Raw genomic sequence first — 19,296 nt, 5'->3', positions numbered from 1 at the left:
CCTTTTCTAAAACCAGCTTGAACATCAGGAAGTTCATGGTTCACATATTGCTGAAGCCTGGCTTGGAGAATTTTGAGCATTACTTTACTAGTGTGTCAGATGAGTGCAATTGTGTGGTAGTTTGAGCATTCTCTGGCATTGCCTTTCTTTGGGATTGGAATGCAAACTGACCTTTTCCAGTCCTTTGGCCACGGCTGAGTTTTCCAAATTGGGGTATAATTCACAAACAATAATATAAATCCATTTTATGCATTTGATGTGTTTTGAAATATGGATATACTTGTGTATCCACCATGACACCAATATGATAACTTTCAGGACAGATTCCTGTTTTCCTACAACATAATTTTCTCATTTGGGTTCTCCTAGAGTTCCTAGGACTTCCCTGGTGGCTCAGACAGTAAAGCATCTGTCTACAATGCGGGAGACCTGGGTTCGATCCCTGAGTCAGGAAGATCCCCTGGAGAAGGAAATGGCAATCTACTCCAGTACTATTGCCTGGAAAATCCCATGGACAGAGGAGCCTGATAGGCTACAGTCCATGGGGTCACAAAGAGTTGAACACGACTGAGTGACTTCAGTTAGAGGTCCTAGGACAGGTAAGCTCTGGGATTGTCTTTGCTCCAACAGAAAGTATCAGGGAAGTACCAGTAGTGACAAAACCTTGATGTAAAATCTTGTCCCTAAAGCTATAGGTTGCCATAGATACTGCTAGAAGGATCTGGACAGGGATTGGAGAACACCCATGCAGCAAGGATCACAGATGTTCCGCTGCTTGGTCACTTGGGGAGTGTAGAGGGAATAGTCAGGTCATGTATCCAGATGCTTATCTGTCCAAATACAAAACCTTTTAACAACTTACTGGAATGTTTCCTTTTATCTCTCACAATCCCAACAGTGTAGGCAGGAAACGTGAAGGTGAGGATTGGGACTAGAAAGTATTGAAGTAATGAGAGACAATGTCTGTAATTCTCAAGATTCACCCCAAACCTTGGCACATAGGACATGCTCAGTATCTTAACCCCTGATAATAAGGTAATGCTGTGAAGCTTTGGATGCCTTGATATTGCTTTGTAATTCACACTTACACAGGAGAGTAGCTAACCTGTCTTTGCAAGTCCACGTATAAAATTAACCAACTTCTTGCAATTGCCTCTGGTTCTTCATAGGCAAGTTCTGACACACTTAACCAAAGGACCTTTATAAATTTTCCAATATAAGAGCCAAACAGCTAATATTTCTGCATTACTCCCCCCCCACCACACACACACATACACACAAAGAAAATCAAAGGGAAAACATTATCCACCCAAAATTTGGAAAATGTAAGTTGTGGCTTAGGGCACATGGAAAGAAAACCTAGCTAGAATAAATATTAGGCCATGTAAGATCCTTCTTTTCTTTCTCCTTTTTCTATCAGTTTTTCATTTTAAAATGTCTATTTGAAAATCCCTGGATAAAACAAAAGATGCAACCTGTAGTGGAAATTATTTAGGAAAAAAAAAAAACCTTTTAAATAGCATATTCACTGGCATTTTTAATATTCTGGTAGTGTTTTCTTCCTGATAGAAACCACAGTCGTTTTGCAGAGGATGACTAGACTGCAAAATTTATAAAAGTAAGCACTTCTGACATAATACTTATTTTGGGATTCTCTCACCTACCCTCAATCATCTGACTGCCGGAATCACTATATTAAAAAAAGTTTTCTTTGTAGCATCAAAACCAAGTTGGATGGAAATGTACAGAAATTCTGGAAGGTTACAGTATAGCAAGAGCTATCGTTTAGTAGGGTCTTGGTAGAAATTCAGCAGACTGTATTTTGAACTTGAAGATTTTCTCTTCTAGAGATATGTGAGCAAATCTGAATTTTGGCCCCAAAGAAGAAATAAATTATGTAATATTAACTCATATCACAACTATAAATGCTCAAAATCTAGCAAGCAAATTCTTAAAACTCCGAATTTAGAATTCTTAGATTCATAGTGTACTTTTCACCCTTCATTTTCATAAAAATCAGATGGAGCTAAGCTGATTTGAACCAGGTTTTGAAATTGTTGGTTATTTACAATAAAGAGGCTTCATGTCCTTGCAGGTGGACAAATAGAATGTATGATATGCATGGCTTCCCTGGTGGCTCAGATGGTAAAGAATTCGCTGCAATGTGGGAGACATGGGTTCAATCCCTGGGTTGGCAAGATCCCCTGGAGGAGGGAATGGCAACTCAGTATTCTTGCCTGGAGAATATTCATGGACAGAGGTGCCTGGCAAGCTGCAGTCCATGGGGTTGCAAAGATTTGGACACAACTGAACAACTAAGCACAGCACATCATGGTGTATAAAATCAGAGTAGCTGCTGTAGAGATAGTAAGGATGAAGAAGAGAGGAAAATATTTTTTAACTGGTTAGAATAGTGTGTATAGGTAGAAAGCTATTTTCTGTATTTATAATTCATTTAAGGTTGATAGCTTCCATGAACAGAAATTGACATGGTAGGGTTTTCCCAAAGCAAATTGTATTATGAAAGTTAGTCTTTCTAGTTGTTGAATGTCTCTGCTAATCTAGATAAACTCCATTTCATTTGTTATCAAATTTAAGAGATCTTTTCATAGATGTTAATGTTACATTAATTTTACTTTAAAATTCTTGTGATTTTGCATTCTTCTTCATTGTACATCTGTTTATGATAAATACTGAAATTGCTAGATATATACAAATTGAGGAGAAATAACCTACAAACAATATCACATCAAATGAACTCAACAGGTAGACGAAGTATATACTAGTCTATCATTTGTACAAAAAGGAAAGGACATGAGACAGATTTTTCGGTATATTAATTGAATATCTCTGTGTAGACACAAATAATTGGTAACAGCAGGTCCTTCTACAAAGAAAGAATAGGCAAGAGAAGTCAGGACAACTTTTTTATGTTTGTTCATTTGCTGCATTTGATTTTTTTTCCTAGCCAAATGCGTAACACACCCACACAGGTAGTTATATTACTTGACTTTTCCTCATTCTAAAATAGACACTAGGTTTTTGTCCCCCCACCCGCATCTTCCACTGCTTTGAGCATTTTTTGCCACACAGGTATCACAGTTTGAATAACATAAAGGAGTGGCATGGTTTTACTGGTTCCTAGCTTTTTGACTATGTATTTCTAGCTCTTTGACCATAAACTTACTGTTCCATAATGGGACCACCACAATTTCTAACTCATAAGCTGTCCTCATGCTTAAATGAAAGAGCACTTATAAAAATCCTTAGCATAGTGCTTAGAATATGGCCAGTGTTCAAGAGATGATTGTTCTTTGTACTGGTTACCATCCTATCTTCTGGGGCTGCCAAGATAAAAGTTCCTGTCCATAAAAAGTTTCCATACTCTATGTGGGTGCAAAGTCATTTCAGTCATGTCTGACGGTGTATGGCCCTATGGACCTTAGCCTGCTAGGCTTTTTGGTCCATGGGATTCTCCAGGCATGAATACTGGAGTGGGTTGCCATGCTCTCCTCCAGGGGGATCTTCCCAACCCAGGAATCAAATCTGCATCTCTTATATCTTCTGCATTGGCAGATGGTTTCTCTACCACTAATGCCACCTGGGAAGCCCCTCTACACTCTATAATGGCACACAAACCTGCATATTAAGTGAGAAGTATAAGTCTGGCCATAATAGAAGGGTTACTATATATATGGAATCAATGAATGAAACATGGTATGTTTTAAATATGCTAACATATTGGTGTGGTCTGGGATGGAATGGGGGCTAGGAAGTGGGCAAGGCAGATTCTTAATAAGCATCTTTTTTTGGTTTATTAAATTATCAACTTTTATACAGATGAAAAAAGTTGAAATCCTGAAAGTATTTGGATCAGATCAAGAGGTATTAGTTCCATTTATTTTCAAAGAAAAGTTCTCTTTTCTTTTATGTCTTTACTTTCTAGAAATGAAAAACCTTAAGAAGCTGTGACTTTACAGAATCTCCCAACTGACTCTGATATTGGAAAAATACCCAAAGATCACTTTTCTTGCTAGTCAAAGGGATGCTTCATCAAGATTTATTCCTACAAATTTAAGCCCCTTGCTTTATTCAGGAATTTATGAAAACTTGACTTTAGGAGAGTATTCCATTTTTCTTTTGTAATCAATACATTTTATTTCTTATAGTAACTTTAGGTTTACAGAAAAGTTAAACAGAGTACAGAGAATTCCCATGTCCTCCTTCTTACTCCACTTACAAACCCACAGTTTTCTCTATTACTGACATCTTGTATTGGTGTGTTACATTTGTTATAATTGATGAACCAAGACTGATATATTGCTATTGAGTAAAGTTCACAGTTTACATTAGGGTCCATACTTTGTACATTTCAATGAGTTTTGCCATGCATAATGTCATGTATCCACCATTAGATTTTCATACAAAATAGTTTCTCTCCCCTAAAAATCCTATGCATTCCTCCTCTCCTCTTCCTACTCCCTGGCAGCCAATGGTATTTTTTCTGTCTCCAAAAGTTTTGCCTTTTCCAGAATGCCATATAGATAGAATCGTACACAATGAAGCTGTTCCAGATTGGCTTCTTTCACTTAGCAGTGTGCATTTAAGGTCTTCCTTAAACATTCATTTAATGCCATTCAGTGGCCTGATAGCTCATTTCCTTTTAGCACTGATTGATATTCCATTGTTTATCCATTTACTTCTTGGCAAGTTTTAGTTGCAAATTCTTCACAATTAGGAATAAAGTTGCTATAACTATTTATGTGCAGGTTTAGTGTGAACTTAACTTTTCATGCTCCTTTGGGTAAATATCTAGGAGTGTGACTGCTGGATTGTATGGTAAGACTATGTTTGCTTTGTAAAAGACAAACTGTCTTTCAGCAGGACTGTACCATTGTGCATTGCTACCTGCAATGAATGAGAGTTCCTAGTGCTCCTTGTGTTTGCATTAGGTGATATTCTGGATCTTAGCCATTTTAAATATGTAGTGGTATATCACTGTTACTTACTGTGTAATTCCCTAACAAGATATGATGTTGGGCATTTCTTTCTTTTTTGGGGGGAGGCATTTCTTTTAGGCTTGTTTTCCATTTGTATATATTCTTTTGTGAGGTATCTGTTCAGAATTTTTACCCAGTTTTTAACTGAGTTATCTATTTTCTTATTCTTGAGTTTTAAGTTCTTTGTATATTGTGGATAAAAGTCTTCTATGAGAGATGTTTCGCAAATATTTTCTGCCAGTTTGTGGCTTGAGTTTTCATTCTCGTAGCTGTGTCTTTTGCAAAGTAGAAGTTTTAAAATTAATGGAGTCCAATTTAGCTGTTTTTCATCCACGGATCATGTTTTTGGTACTAAAGTGAAGGTCACCTAGATTATCTCATATGTTATCATCAAGAAACTTTATAGTTTTTCATTTTACATCCAGGTATAGGATATATCTTGAGTTAACTTTTGTGAAAGGTGTAATAAGGTTGAACTCTAGATTCAGTTTTTTGAATGTCCGGTTATTCCAGCACCACTTATTGAAATGGCTATTCTTTCTCCACTGGATTGCCTTTGTTTCTTTGTCAAAGGTCATTTGGCTATTTTTGTGGGGGTTATTTCTGAGTTCTCTATTCTGTTTCATTGCTCCATTTGCCTACTTTTCTGACAATAACATTCTGTCTTGATTACTGTAGCTCTGTAGTAAATCTTGAAGTTTGGTAGAGTCAGTCCTCCTAATTTGTTCTTCTTCAATACTGTATTTACAGTTCTGATCTTTTGCCTTCCCATATAAACTTTAGAATCACTTTTTCAATGTTGCAAAGTAACTTGCTAGGGATGTGGACTGTACAGAGTGTATAGATCAATCAGGGGAAGAATTGACATCTTTAATTATGGGTTATCCTACCCATGAACATGAAATCTCTATTTATTTAGCTCTTCTCTGATTTCTCTCATTAGAGTTTTATAGTTTTCCTCACATAATGAGTGATAGTCACTCAGCTGTGTCTGACTCTTTGTGACCCCATGGACTGTAGCTTGCCAGGCTCCTCTGTCCATGGAATTCCAGGCAAGAATCCTAGAGTGGGTTGCCATTTCCTTCTCCATTTCCTCACATAAGTCTTGTATATATTAAGTTAGATTTTTACCTAAGTATTTCTTTTGGAGGGGTCTGCTAATATAAACAGTCTCATGTTTCCCCGCCAACTTTACTGAGATATAATTGGCTTATAATACTTTGTAAGTTTAAGATGTACAATGTGATGATTTGATACATGAATCTTCTGCAAAATTCTGAGAACTCCAAGGTTGGTTAATACATCCTTTACCTCACACAATTACCATTCTATTATAGTTGTTCTTGTTATGGTGAGGACCTTAAAACCCTATTCTCATAGCAATGTTCAAGTATACAATACAATACCATTAACTATAGTTCATAGTATTGTATATTTTTAATTCAAATTCCAATTGCTTATTTCTTTATTTAGGAAAGCAATTGATTTTTTAATATTAACCTTATATCCAAATCTTGCTATTATTGATTATTCATTCCAGAGTTTTTCTGTTTGTGTTGTTTCTTGTCGTTTCTGTGAATTCTATTTATTTGCCTTATTCTTTCTTTTTTTTCTTCTACTCCTTTTCTGCCTTCTTTGGTTTTAAAAAGAAGCTTGCTTATGATTCATTCTATATATTTTCTCTCCTCTCTTGGCATATCAATCACATCTAAAATAATTTAGTGGTAAAAAAAAAAATTTAGTGGTTGCTCTACAGTTTACAATATACTTTTATGACTAATCCAAGTCCAACATTATATTACTTCATCAGCAGTGCAAATACCTTTTACTAGCATTTTCTCAATTCTTCCCTCCTATCCCTTTTAATATTCCTGTCATTCATTTCATTATCTATAAAACATAATCATCAAATATACTTTTATTAGTATTTTTCTGAACAAACTGCTGTTTACTAGATCAACTAAGAATAAGAACATTTAAAAAATTTTACCTTCATTTATTCATTCCATAACATTTTTCTGGTTTTTATGCAGATTTGAGTTTCTAATTTATATGACTTTCCTTCTGTCTGAAAAGCTTCCTTTAACATTTTTCTTAAGGCAGATCTTCCAGCAATAACTTTCCTCCATTTTATTTCTCCTTCACTTTTGAATGATAATTTCACTGGCAATAGAATTCTAGATTGGTGTTTTGTTTTTTCCTTTCAACAGTTTAAATATTTCACCCACTCTCTTCTTGCTTGCTTGGCTCTAAAGAGAAATCCAACGTAATTCTCATCCTTCCTCCTCTAGAAGTAAAGTATTTCCACTGCCCCATGACTTCTTTCAAGATTTTCTGTCTTTGCCTTTCTGGTTTGAACAAACTTTTTGGTATTTATCCTATGTGGCATTCTCTAAATTTCCTGGACCTGTGGTTTGGTGTCTGTCATTAATTTTGGAAAACTTTCAGCCATTCTCTCTTTCAGCCCTCTTTCATATAGTCCTTTTTCCATTAGATCCAGGAGCATATTAATCATAGTTATATTAAATTATTGGTCTGATAATTACAAAATCTTTGCCATATCTGAGTTTGTCTTGAATGTTTGGTTAATCTCTTCAAATATGCTTTTTGGTTGTTAGCAAGTCATAGTTTTGCTGTTGAAAACCGTACATGGAATATCAGGTAAAAGGAAGTTAGGTAGATAGGCCTTTACTATGAAATTTATAATTGTTTGGCTAGAGATAGGCTATGCTATTTTTTGCTGTAGCTGTGGTGTCTGAAGCTAAAATTTCCTCTAGTGTCCTTGTTTTTGTTTCTCTTGTTACTTTTGGATATCCCTAGTAACTCTTTAACTAGGGTCTGAGGCTTGCACTTCTCTTAGCTGTAATCTTCTGTTATTACCCAAGAGTCCTACTGATGTGGTGATATGGCAAGGTGTGGGAGAAGAGAAACATGCTATAGTCCTGTGATTAGGGATCAGCTGTTTTGTGAGACTAAGTTGAGCACTTTCCTTCTCTCACAAAAAGGGGCTGGCATTGGGTGTTCCGTGTTCCCTAATGCACATTAGGCTCTGGTAAAATAGTTTCCCTTGAGGATGGATCTTGTTAAGAAAAATAGAATGCTCTGAAAGTATTTCAAAAGGGTTATTTTTCCTCTAGCTATGCAAAAAGCAAGATATTTTCCTCTGATCTTCACACTGATAATCTCTTAGGCTCTTGGAGTTGAAATTCAAGAAAGTTATGGGGCCCCTCGAAGGCTGAGCCTCCTTTGCAGTTTTTAACTCTCAAGCAGGTCCACTAGAGCCTCCAGCAGTTCCTCACTTGCAGTTTAAAATGCTCCTACTGATATTGGTTGACTCCAGCTGTGATGCTGACTTCAACTTCTGGCTTTTGTTCCTGGTAAACTGTGATCCTCTGGTAAGCTGTGACTCTCTATAACTGTCTGTCTGTCTCTCCCACTTTCAGGGCAGCAGTTTGTCTTGTGGCCTCATTTCCCTGGTGGATCTAAGAAGAGTTGTTGGTTTTCAGTTTGTTAAGCTTTTTTTCTTACTGTGAGGATGGATGCTTCCAAGCTCCTTACATGTTGGACTAGAAACTGAAAATCCTTTGACATTCCTTTGTAAATTTATGCTTAAAATACCTATCATAATTGAAAAGTGCTAGTGTCAAAATCTCAGTGTATTCTTATTCTCCAAAAATTCAGACAAATATACATATTTATTTTCTGTTTTGATCCTTGAAAGAAAAGAAAAAGAGACTTTTTAAATGTCTGTTATCTGCTAAGCACTTCCTTCCAAATGATATGCTTTTTTGTTGTTCTTAGAATAGATAAAGATGGAGAAGATGAGAACTAAGAATAATATTAAGCCAAGAATCACTTACTGACCACTAGGTCTTGTTATATAGTTTGATGCATTCTTAATCATCTGAATTTGATGTGTTCCACTCTTTAAAAGGCTCAACACTCTATGTTACTTAGTACTAAAATTTCAGGTTTTATCCTGCCTCCTCCTGAGTCACTGTTTAACTTCCTACTATAAATATGGGTTAAGGGTCAATTGCATCATTTTCAAGTAATCTTTCAGCCTACTTAGAAAGTTCTGCAAACTGACTTGGAATGAAATTTGAACACTTACAAAGATTAGAGAGTAAATATGATTGTTTGTTAAGGTTTAGTCACATTACAATCATCTAAATGCATTTGTTAGTGGATGTTTATAAAGAGGATAATTTAAAACTTTACCCCATAGGAAATTTTGCTTTTTAGAATTGTTAGTTAACAAAATTGATTAAATTAGGGCATATTATTTAGCTCCTTTTTGATTATGTGAAAACACAAGCTGAATATTACTGCTTTCCAAGTTCACATGTGTGGATAAACACACATATACATACACACACATAAAATACTGTATTTTATGTATTTTTTAAAGGAAAAGTAAACTTTGAGCAAATGTAATGTCTGTTCAAAAATATCTTTGCTGATTGGATTAGCATTCTGCTATAAACTTTAAAAAATGACTTAGATTTGATATTACAAAAGGCTTACTTTTTTGTTGTTGTCATAAACACTATACCCTTCAGGTATGATCACTGGCCAGAGAGAATTTCTTACCAGTAAAATAAAAAAGAAAATGGTTGAAGATCTCTGCAATCATGCTCATATACAAGTGTGCGAACACTGTGAGCAGTTTCACAGTTGAAAGCAAAGAATATATGTGAATTTACGTTAACATAATAAGCAGTCTTGGATAGTTAAAACTTGCCAACCTTCGGTAGAGGCCCAAGTAATTACCACTAGCAGTGGCACAAATTTGGAGGTAATAATAATGATGAGAATAATGAAAACACAACCCTGACAAGACTAATGGCTAACATTTATTGACGGTTTACTATGTGCCAGGTATTGTTCTAAGTACTTTACATGTACTATCTCATTTAATCATGCCCTGATTCTGTGGTTTAGACATAAATGAGTAAACTGAGGCACAAGTTACATGACTTGTTAGTAAGTATCAGAGCTGGTACTTTAAGCTCACTCTTAACTCTGGAATCAGTGTTCTTAACACTGAGTTTTAAAACATTAAATTAAACAATTGTTAATTTACAGAGTCATTCTTTTCACAATTAAGAAGGAAAACATGAGTATTTTTGGTCCTTTCCTTTTTTCAGGCATTTCCCATGTTACTTTTCAAGAAGGTATGTCATTCAGAGTTGTAGATCTTGGGGGGCGGGGTGGGCAGGGAGTAGCATTAACATCAATCTTTAATCCTATCTCTATGGATTTGCTGATGAGTTAAAAATAGGTGTTATATAAATTGATTTTTGTCTTATCAGAGTTTAATCTATGTAGACCATTGTTATGTAGACCATTGTTTTTACATGACAATATAATTGAAATTTACTCAGATATCCACATTAATTTATAATCTGAAGCCAGATTGTAGCAATATAACTAACAAGGCAAAGGTGAGAAGTAAAATAATCTAGTGTCAAACTGGAGATATGTGTGCAATGCTCCTTTGTTGGACTCAGAACACATTTCTTTTTCATTTCAAAGACTGATAGGCTTGAAAAGTAGGCTTCAAAAGCCAAGTAGTGATTTAGTCTTATCCAGTAGCTTGCAAGGTCATGTTAGCAAACAGGCAATACTGCTGCCACTGAGTTAACTCTGCTGCAGGTCTCCTGCTTAGGTCTTGGTTAAGGGTTTTCCTTCCTTCTTTCCTGTCTACACGGCGATCTCAATTCAAGGTGGTAAGTCTCAAACTAAGGGTCATCTTCGCCTTTTTCTAAATCCATCTAAGATTATTTTCTACTCTTTGAAAAGCAACAAGTATATAACTGTCCACCTAAAGCCATTTTTCCTACTCCCCCCCCCTTTGAAATTCAGGTTTCTACTTTTATTAAAGTCACTTACACCTACTTGTATTGCTTAAAATAATTTCAGATTTTAAGAGTTCCTGCTGCCTTAACTACTTCCCTTGAGAGGCTTACAGCAAGAGGAAATTGTTTATATTTGCATTCGTATTTACTCAGGAATCAAACTTCATCACAGAGAAACTTAATAAAGAGATAAAGAGAGTACCCTAGTGTTACATGGCAAAGGGTGCGGTCGGTGACATGGCCTGGTTGGGTAACCTGGCAAGAAAGACCCCACTGTAACACATCTGAGTAGAAGGACCAGGATCTGCTGCCACGACGCAAAAAAGTCTGCTTTTTTGAACTGGGACTTGGCAGAGCGGGCGGCAACCCTGCACAGCACAGCTGCCGAAAAGGGAGCTGGAGACTTGCTGCACCGGCAGCAGGAAGTGTGATGCAGGCTTGAGACCCAAACACCGAAATCCCTTCTCAGCAGCGCCTCCCAAAGCCAGCCACTGCTTTCTCTAGGAGAAGGCGCAGAGTCCCCAGACCCAGTCTGGCCGCACCCCATCTCCTTTCTCTTGCCTCCGCAGCGGCACACAGACGAGCACGTGAGCGCGGCAGCGCGTCCCAGCTGTGCCTCAGCTGACCGCCTCCTGATTGGCTGAGACAGACGTGGGCTGGGGTGGGGACTGGCCGCCTGCGTCCCTCGCCATTGGCTCTCAAGGAACCCACCTCCCCCTCAGGTGAGGCGGGCTTGCGTGAGTGCGCGCCGGGCTCCGCGGGCGCGCGGTCCCTCTACACTCCCCTCCGCGCGCGCGCCCCCGCGCGCGCCTCCGCCCTTGCCCGCCCCCTGCCGCTGCCTCAGCTCCTCAGTGCACAGAACCGCCTCGTCTGAGGGGACGCGAGGATCGCCCTCGCTGCCGCTTTGGCCAGTGCGTCGGCCCGGGCCCTGACAAGCTGCCCCAGGGGAGGCTCTTCCGAGCCAGAGTTGGACCTCTGCGACTGCCGTCTGCTCTCCCTCCTCTGATCTCACGAGGGGTTTCCCGCCTCGCACCCCCCACCTCTGGACGTGCCTTTTCTCCCCTCCCCGCGTGTGGAGGGAGCCAGCGCTTAGGCCGGAGCGAGCCTGGGGGCCGCGGGCCGTGAAGGCATCGCGGGCACCGATTCACCATGGAGGGCGCCGGGGGCGCGAACGACAAGAAAAAGTAAGCCCACTCCCCTCCGCCGGCCGCCTTCTCCCCCCGGCGCCCCCGCCCGCCGCCGGGGGCTCGCGGGCCGGCCTCCGCGTTCCGGGGGGCCGCCTTTTTGTTTCTGCCGCTCCCCCCTCCTCTCTTTCTCCCCCAGCCTCGCCGGCCGGGCTCCCCACTGTCCACGTCGCCATCTTGTAGTGGGGGGTGGGAGACGCGTCTAAAGTGCTTTCAGGGGCCGGGGGCCGGGGGCCGGGGGCTGGGCCCTGCTCGCCTCCTTTCCCGGCAGCCCGGGCCTCGCATCGCCCTCCCTACCCGCCTCAAACCCCCAGCCTGCCGCGTGCCCTGCTCCGGGTGGACTTCCCCCAGCCTGAAAACCCCGGGAAGAGAAATGAGCCGCAGCTTGGTCGCCGCCACTTGCACCCGAGCTTCCGCTCCTTCCCGCCCCCATCCTCTCCTGTTCCATTGAAAACTCGGCCCCGGGGCGGCCCTTGCACGCAGGTCCTGGCTTCGGTATGGGTTCGGGGCCCTGGGTTTCCGACCTAGGAGCTCGCGTGGTTGGTTGGGTGAGATCTTGCTCTGCGGTTGTCCGGCCAGGCGGGTGTCTTTGCCTTTGTGCATTAGGGATTTGCCGCGATGGCCTGGGATGCTAACTTTTTCGTTTGCACGTGCAGGTTTGGTTTGGTTTTGTTTTAATCGCGTTGAAAAACTTGTCTAGAGCAAGACTCGGAGTAACGGGAATTTAGAGAAATAGTAACATTTTAATGAGACCGTCGGAATTGGATACTTGTGTGTTTCTATCATCTGTCATGAGAGCCCAGATGTTATAAGTGAATTATATGCTTCATTCATTCTTGAAAATATCTTAGTGAAAACGTAGCGGGTGGCTAAATTCAGGCAAACACTTTTAATGAGGTTGGGGGGGCGTATATGGGTATGTGATCAGAGCAAATGAAATGCAGCACTAAAATGTTACGAAGTTTTTAGATTGACCCGACTGATTTTTCTGAAATTGAGGTATATTAAAATATACGCAAAGTAAATAAATAACCATCTTGTTAGAACTTAATGCAAGTTTTAAAAACACCTCGAAGTTTGAGTCTTAACTGGTACATTATAGGATTAAGAATTGTGAGTCCAACCAGTGGAATTAAGTGCGCCCCCCCCGCCCAACCCCACCACCCTGCCACGTCCCCCCACCTTTTGGTCCACTCTGGTATTTTAACCTTTGAGGAAATTATTTTAAGGAATTGAAGATTTATGCTAAGAGTTCTGGTTAGTAGGCTGGCTTTACTGTTAAGTCCTTGCACTCTTCTGGGACAGATTAAGTGCCCTAATCAGTATCAGCAGAAGATAAACTTGTTTATGTTCCTGCGATTTTGTGGATTCTTTTTTGGTCTTTCTCTAATAGAATGATAAGTTCTCAGTTTGTATACACCAGAGAAAGCGTGTATAAAATTTAAAAAGTGAGTAAACAGATCTAGACCCAATTCCAAGAGTTGCCAGGAATTAATTGCAATTAAATTTGTAGAGGTGATTACAAGGCTTTTGATGAAATGATGAGGCTGCTGTAAACCTAAGGCACATCACCTCAGTGTATATTGTCAATATTCTGTCCTTAGTGCTAAAACATATTTAACATTGTACATGAAGTTATGCACCATTCAGTGTCTTTTTGTGTGCCTTATTGTACTTGTATCTCCTTTGCAGTTCATAAGTTGAGAAGAGCATAAGCAGCTTTAATATAAATGAATTAATTACCTACTGTGCTTCACTCCCAAGTCTAAACCAGTTCTTAATTTTCCTCAGTCCCATTTGTTATTTGCAAAATATTCTCATTTGAAAATTTAGCATAAACTTGAATTGGATTTAATGGTTCTTATTACAGACCGGTTTTAACTGGTAAAATAAGTTAAACACAACAAATGGTACTCAACAACTAGTATAACTGGTAAATTAAGTTAAACACAACAAGTGGTACTCAACAACTTATAGGTGCTGTTTGTTAAAGAAGTCTTTTTTTATCCTTTTCTAACTAATAATTTTAAAACTTTTAAAAAAGAAAACTGGGAGATTGAGGGGCTGAGATTTTTCTCCTTAGAATTTTTCCACTAAATGAGCCTGTAGGGTGCAGGTGGGGGAGACAAATTTGTCTTTTCTTAAAGGAGGGCTAGGAAACTCAAAAGCTAAAGGATTAGAAGAAATCAGAACAGAAGTTGGGTATGGTTATAATAGATTTCACATAGGAAATTTCATGTTGACTGCTTAGTAACAGGGATTGGATTTAATAGCACATTAATATTGAATTTTAGATTTCAGTGGAATGTCAAGAGGTTCATTGTTCTCTTTTAGGTTTCAGGGCAGATTCCTTCAGAGTTTTCAAAACATAATTGTATCATTAAAGTAAAATCTCTGAGAATGGATATTCCTTAACTTCTTAACTTTGGTCATTAAAAATCAAGAACCTCTCATTCACTAGTGAACATTTTTCTTGTTACAGTTTTACTTTGATTTCTTCTTTGAAGAGGTTGCCTGATGGTTAAGAGCTTAAGATTTGAACCTGACCCCTCTGAGTCCAGCTTTTTACTTGTTAGCTTTGTGAGCCTGGGCAAGTTATTACTGAATGCTTCTGAGCCTATTTCCTCCTTTTTAAATGATGATAATAATAGCAGCCATCTTAGAGGTTATTGAGAAGATTAAATGAGATAATGCCTAGTGTTTGGTTTAGGAGTCTTGGTAACATTATATACTTGAAAGTAGATGTTACTTGTTAAAGTTTTAATTTGAACTTCCACAACACTTAAAAACTTTTTTTCTGTTTGTTTGTTTTGCAAGTCCTTCCAAATATTTGTGTTACTTCCTCTTCTCCCTACTTTTCTTTATCTCCTAAAAATGAAAAGACTGTCATTGGACCCAGAAGTTTAAAGGGATTCTTTTTAGTTAAAACAGGGCCTGAATTATGTTGGCATCTAGCACCAAGTATTCTTGAGCATCTAATCTAGTGTCTACGATAGGCCCCCTTTTTTCACATTTCCTTACCCCCTTGTTCCCACCCCAAATAGGCTACTAAAAATTTTCTCTGGACTTCAGAGACTGGAGTCATAATCACATATACTAGTCAGACAGTTCAATTTAGCAGGGTATGTGCAAGGAACTGCAGTCTTACAAATGGCAAAAACCTTTTTTTTTTTTTTTTTTGTCTTGATGCCAGTTTGAAGTAGACAGTTTTGTAAATGTTAATCTTTCCTAAATATGATGAGTTGATAAAATAAGTGTGGTAAAACATATGAGTCTACATAGTAGAAAAACTGTCCTTTACTTATGAATTTGTCCAGAGGTAAGATCATTGGCTTTATCTCAAGGCAAGGCTTCAAGACTGTATTATTTAAATGGTTCTTTGTAGCTCAATTTGTATAATATTTATATTAGTGCACTCTTCCACATGTATGTGTTTACTGAACTACCACGTTGTTTTAGATTAAGTGGTAGTTCATTGCTGTGGTCCACTACAAAGCATTTTGTACAGTTTAGATAACATCCAATCTTTCTACCTATTGACTTTTATTGTCTTTGCAGCTCTATTGGGGTTTGGGCTCAAGGTAAAGATTTTGTGGTGACATTCTATTGTTGTATGTTAAGAATGGTGTGTAGAAGGCTGAGGGATTAGGCTCTCCACTGATTTTTTTCAGAAGAGTTTGTAACAGTCTTTATGTTCGGTGGTAAAGTAAAAACCTTACTATGCATGAGTGTTAAAGATTTGGGTTAGATTATTGTGCTTGTGTATAGACTTGTCCTCTTAAAATATAATTTAAAAAAATTTAGATATTTAAAGTACTATATTCTTTCCTTGTGTGAGATTAGTAACATAGGTCTGGTTTTCCAAGCAGGAGAAAACACTGACTTAAATGTGTTGTTGGGTTAGTTTTCTATTAAGAAATTGATTTTAATTCATAAGAAGAATGCTCTTTTTGCCCCTTGTTTCTTTCTTTCTTTCTCTTTTTTTCTTTTGTAAACATTGGGACTGATTATCCAAGTTGGTGGATTTTATACTCAGCCTTCTGCTGTTTGTGATATATGTGTTGTGTATGTTTTCTGCTTAACTAGAGGGTTAGAAAAAAGAATTTGAAACTAAGATAAGCCACTCTTCTTGTTGCTCACTATTTTTGGTAAAAGTATAATGATAATTTTTAAATTTGTTATAGGCCTTGGAATTTTAAAAATAATTGTATCTCTGTTTCTTGGAGCATCAAAAAATTAAGTGTTTTGTATGTGCATTGAGTTTTATATTAAAAGTTGTGTTTCCTGCAGTAAAAAATTATAAACATATCTTTGCCAGGTATGGTTCTTTTAGAAAAAATATAAAATTAATTATATAAAAACATTTATAAGTGATTACCTCATATGACTTTTTTTTTCTCCCATAACTTTTAAAATGATTATGGGGTTTTTTAAGTTGTGGTTTTAAAAAACAACATAAAATTTCCCATCTTAACTATTTCTAAATGTACAACTCAGTAGTGTTATGTATATTCACATTGTTGTATAACCAGTCTCCGGAACTTTTTCACCTTGTAAAATTGAAACTCTATTAAATAACTATCCCCAATTTCCCCCTCTTCCTACCTTTTGGCAACCATCATTCTGCTCTGTTTCTATGAGTTTGACTACTAAATTCCTCTTATAAGTAGAATCATACAATTTTTGTCATTTTGTGACTGGTTTATTTCACTGGGGCTTCCCTGGTGGCTCAGATGGTAAAGAATCCACCTGCAATGTGGGAGACCTGGGTTGGGAAGATCCGCTGGAGAAGGAAATGGCTATCTACTCCAGTATTCTGGCCTGGAGAATTTCATGGACAGAGGAGCCTGGCAGGCTACAGTCCATGGGGGTCACAAAAAGTTGGACATGACTGAGAAATTTTCAGTTCACTTATTTCACTTAATATAATGTCCTTAAGATCACCCATGTTGTAGCATGTGTGAAAACTTTCTTCCTTTTTAAGGCTGAATAATGTATAACACATTTTGTTTATCCTTTCATCTTTCAGTGGACACTTAGATTGTATCGACAAAAATAGTCAATAAACAATCTATAATAGAAATAGGAAAGGGTTTTCTTTGAACCAGACTGAGGACTGTAGCCCAGAAGACAGCCTCCTAGATTACTCTGAGAAATTGCTCTGGAGAAGCATGGTTTCAGCACAGTTTATGTCTTGTCAGAACAATAGGGATACATTCATTCAAGGTTTCAAAAGAAAAAAAAAAAAAAAACAGATCAGCATGTACATAGCCAGTCAGTATGGCCTTGGCACCTGGGAAGGGAGTCTTATCATCCAAGAAGTACCAGCTTTGGCATCCCAAAAGGAGGCATTTAATCTTTTTTCCGCCAAGTATATTTTTTAACTGAAGATATCACTTGTAGAACAAAAATAGACATAACTTTTAAAACATTGGATGAAAGAAAACACCATTTACCATAGAAAACAAATGGTAGAGAGCAAGGAAAGATGAGAAAACAGCACAAGGCAAAATGACAGAACTGAAATCATACTTCTGGTCAGTGTGGCCCCCCCCCCCGCCTTTTTTTTTTTTAAATAACTGAAGCATATGTACAGTGTATATTTGGTAAACCACAGTCTGTTCTAGTTAGCATAAAATTTAAGTTAACTCTTGTACAGCCAGAATGATTTCTTCATACCTCAATATCAGTTGCTTCCACTTGTTGACCATTGTGAATAGTGACTCTATGAACATGGGTGTGCAAATATCTCTTGGAGATCTTGTGTTCAGTTATTTTGTATATATACCCAGAAGTAGATTGCTGGATCATATGATAACTCTTCTTTTAAATTGTTTAAGGAGCTGCCCATACTGTTTTCCATAGTGGCTGCACCATTTACGTTTCCACTTACAGTGCACAGGGGTTCCTATTTTCTCCACATCATTCCCAACACTTGCTGTTTTTTTGTTTGTTTGTTTTTATGATAGTAGCCATCATAATGGATATGTTGAAGTGGTTGTGTTTTTAAGGGTTTGTTTGTGGATAATTAACCAACTTAAAACAACAGAGAACAGTTGCCACTAGAAGCTTTATCAGAAGTGAGGTTAAGCATCTGTGAAATGAGAATTAAGTTTTTCTAGTGACTCTGAAAGATTTGATGTACCAGTACTTTCTCAGAGAAGTATTTAGTGTTTAAAATGGTCTCTACCTGTTATATTGTTGCTAAAGTCCCATTTCTTAGTAACTTTGTTTTGAAGTACTTAAAACAATAATTGAAGTGACTTACTTATATTAGAAAACTATTCTCAAGATGTTATGTTTTCTTTGCTCTGGTGATCTCACCTGTTATGAGTGTCTTCATTTAAAAATTTTACTTCGTTATAATATTAAACATAAAGATTATTCCCGTGTGATTTTCAAAATTTATTGTTTTGTAAATGGGACAGAATTTAGTAATGGAATATAACTCACTGTAGTTCTTGCAGTTCTGTAGTTCTACCTTTTGGTTTGGAAGTTACAGTATTTAAAATGACTGCTAGTTAATATTGAGTTTCCCCTTATTAGTGACATTTCCGTGTGCTTCTCCACTGTTTCTAATAGTTTGTGAGAATTTATTTTTCCAAATGAATCATACTGTGGTAAACATAAAGTTTAAAGGCAGAACGTTTAAATCTTTGAGTTGAGTGTGTTTCTGTTCTTATGTATAGATCTTTTCTTGAGAATTCAGATGCTGAGCAAATTTCTTTAAAGTGATTGCTTCCTCTTTTTTTCAGTTGTGAAATTAAAACGTTTCAATGAATAAGGTCACAAATAGACCTAACTTGAAACTTGTAATGTAAAAGAGATTACTGGTATACAGTGACCTCTTAATAAGTATTTGAATGAATGAATAAACAATGAGAATAACTGAGTGAACAAAGAAAGCACAGAATGATTTTAAGAGGATTTTTTGGAAGTCATCATTGCTCTTCCATGTTGCTCTTTTCATAGGAATTTTTGTTATGCTAGGGCATCTGCATGTGTTGTGCTACTTTAGAACATTCTTGAATCTTGAGTTTTAATTTTTTTGTCACTTGGAGGAGAAGGGGACGACAGAGGATGAGATGGTTGGATGGCATCACCGACTCGATAGACGTGAGTTTGAGCAGGCTCCAGGAGTTTGGTGATGAACAGGGAAGCCTGGCGTGCTGCAGTCCATAGGGTCACAAAGAGTCGGACATGATTGAGTGACTGAACTGAATTGATTAATACCAGATCAGAAAACACATT

The 19,296-nt window shown here is 37.9% G+C and overlaps 1 protein-coding gene across 1 annotated transcript in view; it reads left to right on the top strand.

The window, feature by feature from the left end:
• The window catches only part of HIF1A (hypoxia inducible factor 1 alpha subunit), a 46,358-nt gene continuing 39,056 nt past the window's right edge, over positions 11,995–19,296 (top strand). Inside the window, 1 exon segment of the mRNA NM_001285728.1 lies at positions 11,995–12,045. Coding sequence (NP_001272657.1) covers positions 12,011–12,045 — 35 coding nt within the window. The 5' untranslated portion in view covers positions 11,995–12,010.

Source organism: Capra hircus, chromosome 10, assembly GCF_001704415.2.
Source record: "Capra hircus breed San Clemente chromosome 10, ASM170441v1, whole genome shotgun sequence".
Lineage (NCBI taxonomy): Eukaryota > Metazoa > Chordata > Mammalia > Artiodactyla > Bovidae > Capra > Capra hircus.
This window is presented reverse-complemented; position numbering and strand designations above follow the sequence as displayed.